The 6,933-nt window shown below is 36.5% G+C and overlaps 2 protein-coding genes across 2 annotated transcripts; both read left to right on the top strand.

The window, feature by feature from the left end:
• Positions 1-1,682: 1,682 nt before the first annotated feature.
• On the top strand, positions 1,683-2,660 carry LOC113273254. The gene has a single exon (XM_026523003.1). It carries the CDS (start codon positions 1,683-1,685, stop codon positions 2,658-2,660), a length of 978 nt encoding a protein of 325 aa, XP_026378788.1.
• Positions 2,661-3,319: 659 nt separating this feature from the next.
• LOC113271517 (protein NRT1/ PTR FAMILY 6.1-like) lies at positions 3,320-6,562 on the top strand. The gene is made up of 4 exons (XM_026521403.1): positions 3,320-3,824; positions 3,915-4,132; positions 4,694-5,274; positions 5,544-6,562. The coding sequence occupies exons 1-4, from the start codon at positions 3,674-3,676 to the stop codon at positions 6,421-6,423; spliced, it is 1,830 nt and encodes a 609-aa protein (XP_026377188.1). The 5' UTR covers positions 3,320-3,673; the 3' UTR covers positions 6,424-6,562.
• Positions 6,563-6,933: the final 371 nt, after the last annotated feature.

Here is a 6,933-nt window from a genome sequence, read left to right as displayed (position 1 = left end):
TTCAAGGAAAAAACACTTAACAAGAGCATAAACCATACTTACATATCCCTCATACCCAAAACCAAAAACCCAAAAACACCTGGAGATTTTCGACCAATCAGCTTAAGCAATGCTCTCTATAAGATTATCTCTAAAATTATTGCAAATAGGCTGAAACCCTTATTAGGTAATCTAATTTCTCCGAATCAGTCGGCTTTTATCCCAGAAGGCAGATAACAGATAATATAGTAGTTGCTCATGATATCCTTCAAACTATGAAGACTAGTAAAAAGAAAAATGGCCATATGGCCATAAATTAGACTTATCAAAATCCTTTGATAAATTGGAATGGGACTTCATTATACTAGTTTTCAGGCAATTCGTTTTTTCTGAAGACTTATGTGATCTCATTTTTGCATGTGTTTCCATTGTTAGCTACTCAGTTCTGGTTAATGGGTCTCCGGGTGAATCTTTCTCTTCTAGAGGTATTAGGCAGGGGGGTCCTATGTCCCCGTATATTTTCATAATCTATATGGAAGCTCTGTAGAGATTGTTGAACTTCGCTAAAATGTCTGGCAAAATCACAGGAATAAAAGTCACTAAGGATTGCCCTTCGATTAGTCGTTTGTTCTTCGCAGACGATTCCTTTCTTTTTACTAATGCTAGTATATCTCAGGCTAGAAACTTACTTGAAGTGCTTAAAATTTTTAGTGATTCTTCAGGGCAAGTCATCAACTATCAAAAATCTAGGGTCTATTTTAGCAAGAAAGTTGAAAATAAACACTGTAAGATAGTGGCTAGAATTCTTAAGGTTGGAAAAATAACAAAAACGATACATATCTAGGAACTCCTTTATTTTTTAACAAATCCAAGAGTTTCAACTACCAGAATATTCTAGATAAAGTTTATAGCAGGGTCCAAGGCTGGAAGGCTAAGTTTCTATCACAAGCAGGTAGAATTACTTTAATTTCTTCAGTTTCTAGTGCCATGCCTGTATACCAAATGATGTGCTTCTTAATTCCAAAAAAAACACTTGATAAAATTGATGCTCTTCAAAAATATTTCTGGTGGCAAAAAAACAAATGTAACAAAGGTATATATCTTAAAGCTTGGGATTCAATGTGCATCAGCAAGGCAGATGGTAGTCTGGGCATTAAAAACCCATATAAATTCAACTTATCATTACTAACTAGACTGGCTTGGAGGCTCTTGGAAAATCCAGATCAGTTATGGTGTGTGATTCTAAGACACGAGTATTTTGCAAAGAACAACCCCTTTAAACTATAAAAAGAAAAAAGTAAAATCTTGGGTGTGGACTAGTATTTGTAAAGGACTAGATATTATAAGAGATAATCATAATTGGGAGTTAGGAAATGGTAAGAATATTCAGATTTGGACTGAAAAATGGCTCCCAAGTGAGAAAATACCAAAGCCAAAAGATAGCAGTGCAATTAACACAGTTAGTAAAGTTGTTGAATAATTGATAACAGGGGAAAATGGAAGTTTAATGATATAAATAACTTGTTTGAAAAGAGTGATATTGAAGAAATAAGAATGCTAGAACCTAGTAACAAGGAAGATGAGAGAAGATGGTTAGGAACCAGAGATGGCTCAGTCTCAGTAAAATCTGCTTATAACTACCTTTGTAATAAGAAGCATATAATAGAAAAGTTGAATGGGTAGGAATTTGGAAGCTTAATGTTATGCCTAGAGTTAAAACGTTTATGTGGAAAGCTCTAAGTGAATGTCTGCCAGTTAGAGAAAGTTTAGGTCTTTACACTCCTATTGAGATCAATTGTCCTTTGTGTAGTGGTAATGCTAGAGAAAATATAAAACATCTGTTTACTGAGTGTGTTTTCTTAGAAGCAGTTTGGAGAGGCCTGTCCTTTTCAAGAGTTTTCTATGATGCTGCTAATTTAAGCTTCAAAGATTGGTGCATTTCTTGGTTGAAAGATAGTAGTAATAGAGACTTCATATCATATGTTCTCTGTTATGTTTGGAAATTTCGGTGCAGGGTTGTCTTTGATTATGTCAGTGCTAATCCAATTAATTTGGTTGAGTTCATCAGGAAGGATTTACCTAACTACACAAAAAAGAATCAGTTTACATATGTTTGTAGTAATAAGGTCAAGACTTGTGATAAATCTCATCCAAATTGTTCTTTTATGAGACATGATCGACAGCAGGATACTTATTATGTCTACTTTGATGCTTCCTTTCAAAGAGATACTAAAAGTTATGCTTATGGTATTGTTAAAACTGATGATTTAGGTTGTATCATTGATTTCTCAGGAGGAACAGGATGGTGCTCAAGCTCAGAAGAAGCAGAATCCAGAACCTATAAAGAAGCTATCAAGTGGATGCAAGGATTCAGAGATGAAAAAATAATCTTCCTCAATGACAACAGAAGCGTTATGAGTAGTATGAAGAAGAAGAATAATTTTGCGGTTGATTGGAGGTCCAAAACTGTTCTGCAACAAGCCTTTAATTATAACCAGTTTCTTACTAGTTCTTCTTTCGTTTTTATTAAAAGGAAATGTAACTTTGTTGCGGATAAATTAACTAAAATCCTTAATAGATATAAGGATTTGTATATTAATTCTAGGTATTGGGATAAGTCCAGAAAGGATGCTTGGATCCTTAGATTGTGTAATCCAAACACTGTAATCCCTGTTTCTTAGCTTCTATAAAATTTTCCTTTATCAAAAAAAAAAATTAACACTAATTAATCCCGGGCAAAATAGTCATTAAAAAATATATATAGATATGAGACTTTTGAGATTTTTTTTTTAACCAAATACCATTTTCAATATTTTTTCTTGTAGGCCTCAGTTTTGTGCCCGGAAAATCAACTCTGAATGGGGAAACAAGAATATATGGTCGGGAAGGAGAGAAATGCAAAAAAAAAAAGAAACTCTTTGGAAGGAACCCAAAAAGACATGCAAAGATGCTGTACCTGATGTAAAACATCTTGTTTGATTGGGAGGTTGTGATGTCTTCATCTTAAAAAATAAAAATACTATTTACTAATAAACAAATCCTAGTCTTATTAGAAGAAAAACAGGTCATGTTGTGGTTGATGACTCTAGTCTAGTCCACTCCAGCGCGTCTGTGTCGTTTGTATAACCCATGACAAACGACATGGGCAACACCCAAGCAGATTTGTCACGGCACATCACCTCGGTTTTGAAAAAAACACCACCACTACCTTTAATTGATGATATTTGGTGGTTGAAATTTGAAAACTAAGTTAAATTTTATCACATCACACTCTCACTCCATCACTGTCTATCTTTTAGGATTAATTGCATCATCATGTAGTTAGTTGGATCTCTGTTTTCCGAATTTTGACTTTATTTATAATCAGGAAACTCACATCCACACTGAAAGTCTTCTTAATTTAGTTCACATTCTCTCTTTTTAACTAACAACTTCACTGGGTTTTCTTTTGTCCACGAGAGTTTTTGAGTACTGAGCGTTTTTGATAATTTTTTGGAGATGAGTATTGGTTTTTCAAGTGTTTTTGAGTAGTGGGTTTCATTAATGTGATTGGAATTTTGAGTTCATGATCGAGAAAACTGGAAGTAGATTTTTTCTGTTGCAGGAGGAAGAGAAACGAAGTGAATTTAGTGGCGTACGGGATAGGTTGGTTGAATTTATTGATGTTACTCTGATTTCTTGATTTTTGATAGGCATGTATTCCAGAGAAACCAAGTCAACTTCTCCAGTTGAAGAGGGGATTTCAGACTCGCCCCTTCATAGAGTTATTCCTGTTGATATCCATGGAAAGCCTATTACTGATTTGTCCAAAACTGGGGGTTGGGTGGCTACATTCTTCATTTTCGGTATGTCATGTGCTTTTCTCTTATTCATTTCGGCTTCATTTGGAAGTTCACGTTTTCATTTTTGTGTTTTGAATGGTTTGGTGCGCGTAGGGAATGAGATGGCAGAGAGAATGGCTTATTTCGGACTTGCGGTGAATATGGTGGTGTTTATGTTTTCTGTCATGCATATGCCGATTTCTAGTTCGGCAAATGCTGTGAATAATTTCCTGGGCATATCACAGGCTTCATCTGTGCTTGGCAGTTTTCTTGCTGATGCTTATCTTGGGAGATATCGGACGATAGCGATCTTCACAACAATCTATCTTGTGGTAAATTTGCAAGACGAAAATTTGTTATACATATATCTGTATAGTAGCCATTGTTAATATGAAATACTGATAAGTATTTTTTGCATCAAACGCCGAAATTTGGAACCAATGCTACAATTTCAACCTCTTGATTTCTCTTGCGCATCATAAATGTTAAGAGCCCAAATTTTCGTGGCATCTACCCTCCATACTGCATTTGTTTTAGCAACTAAACCAGCACTTTTAGTTTAAAGCCCATAACAGCTTGCAGAACTATAACTTAGAATGTTCAAATAGCTATCTGTAATACTTTTACCACAGTAGTAGGAAAATGTTCTAAAGTGGAAATAGATTGCTTCAGCAAATTTTGAATGTTGATGTTAAAGGGAGAACCTATAAAGAGTTTTGTTGGAAAACCTACACCCTGCCAAGAATGTCTACTACTAGATGTGTGGCTAATACCAAGCCTGTCGAATTCTGGGAGCCTATAAATAAATTTATAATATGTTTTTAGTTTTATCTTGAAAATCATTCCTTTCCTTAGTCACCAAGATTTTGAAAATGCACCATTTGATTCCTCAGGGTTTGACAGGAATCACATTATGTGCCACTGTGAGTGTATTTGTGCCAAATCAAGAAAATTGTGATCAGCTGGCCCTACTTTTAGGCCACTGTGAGCCGGCAAAACCATGGCAAATGATGTACCTCTATACGGCCCTTTATATCACGGGATTTGGAGCTGCAGGCATTAGACCCTGTGTTTCTTCTTTTGGGGCTGATCAATTTGATGAAAATAGTAAAGATTACAAGTCTCATTTGGACAGGTTTTTCAATTTCTTCTATCTTTCTGTCACTGTTGGAGCAATTGTAGCCTTCACTGCGATAGTCTACATTCAAATGCATCATGGTTGGGGAGCTGCATTTGCCTCCTTGGCCATAGCGATGGGTGTTTCAAATGCATTGTTCTTTATTGGTACTCCATTATATAGGCACAGGTTGCCTGGTGGCAGCCCTCTGACAAGGGTTGCTCAAGTTCTGGTTGCCGCCTTTAGGAAGCGGAATAAATCTTTCTCCGGTAGCGAGTTAGAGACTCTGTATGAGATTCCAGGAAAACACTCGGCCATTAAGGGAAGCGCGAAGATAACTCACACTGATGATTTTAGGTATGCCAATTTGTTTTTGTTATGCCTTCTGCATTTGGTCAGATGATATAGTCAGAATAGCTTATTAAGTATACTGACCATGTTCCATTGTGGTTTTTTCATGTCTAACTTGTAATACTACCTCCGTTTCTGAAAAAGAGGTACAACCACTTTTTCATTTTAGCCTAAAATTAGGCCAAATTGGAAAAAAGACAGTAACTCTTTTTTCCAGAAACGGAGGGCGTATAATTTATCATATGTCTGATCATGTATGCTTTTTCTTATCTCAGGTGTTTAGACAAGGCAGCCCTGCGGCTACAAGAGGATGATACTGACTTAAATCCTTGGAGGCTTTGCACAGTGACACAAGTAGAAGAAGTGAAGATATTAATAAAACTTCTTCCGATTCCAGCCTGCACCATCATGCTTAGTGTAATTTTGACAGAGTTTTTGACTTTATCTATTCCACAAGCATATACTTTAAACACTCACATGGGACGTTTAAAACTACCTGTTACATGCATGCCCGTCTTTCCTGGTCTTAGTATTTTTCTCATCTTATCTCTCTATTACTCGACTTTTGTCCCACTTTCACGCCGCATCACAGGTCACCCACATGGTGCTTCTCAGCTTCAACGAGTTGGCATTGGTCTGGCAATATCAATTTTATGTGTGGCATGGGCTGCCATTTTCGAGCGGTACAGAAGAAACTACGCAATTGAGAACGGTTACGAAGCTAGTTTCCTTACGCCTATGCCCAACCTCACTGCATACTGGTTGTTGATCCAGTACTGTCTCCTCGGCATAGCTGAAGTGTTTTGCATAGTGGGACTCCTTGAGTTTCTGTATCAAGAGGCTCCTGATGCCATGAGAAGTATAGTATCTGCTTATGCAGCTGTTGCAGGGGGTTTAGGTTGCTTTGTAGCAACAATATTGAATAACATCATCAAATCTGCTACAGGAAATGAAGCTGAAGGGAAACCTACATGGCTATCTCAGAATATTAACACTGGTAGATTGGATAACTTGTATTGGGTTCTCACAATTCTGAGTTTCTTAAATTTCTGTGTGTTTATATATGCTGCAAAGAAGTACAAGTACAGGGATGAGCAGACTGTTAAGCGGAGTGAGAGTGATCTGCCAACAGTGGATAATCCGATCAGAGCCTAGTGAGTAACTAGGAGATTGAATTTTGGTTTGGTATTAACTGTAATACAATTTGTGTAAGCTGTTCGCAGAATGTTGCTTGTAACAAACTCTCGTCTTGTGTTATCAAATTCAATTTCAGTTGACAGAACAAAAAAAAAAAGAGTAAATGCATGTACTAGCTACAAAAAAAGGTGCAAATATTCTGGTATACAGAGCACGACCACAAAGCCGACTCTCTGAAATTTGTCACTCAAATGCTCAAAGAACAGTCAATAACATAACAGTATTTACCGGCGAAGTTCAAAGCTCACAAAAGTCTTTTCCATTGAACTGTGATTCGTCAGCAAAGGCATTCCATTAATTGCTGTTGAGTCATGTTCATCAAGGAAAACGTTGAAGTGCTGGTGTACAATGTACCCAATACAATGTTGAAGAAATCGAGTTATTATTTGAGTTTTACGTCTTGGTTTGAATTTGATATTGTCACCTATGGCCGTTAAGGATATTTACTCATTTTCATTTGAGCAAATA

Source organism: Papaver somniferum, chromosome 4 (genome assembly GCF_003573695.1).
Source record: "Papaver somniferum cultivar HN1 chromosome 4, ASM357369v1, whole genome shotgun sequence".
In the NCBI taxonomy this organism is placed as follows: Eukaryota; Viridiplantae; Streptophyta; class Magnoliopsida; order Ranunculales; family Papaveraceae; genus Papaver; species Papaver somniferum.
The sequence above is the reverse complement of the archived record's forward strand: the minus strand, read 5'-3'. Positions and strand labels throughout refer to the sequence as shown.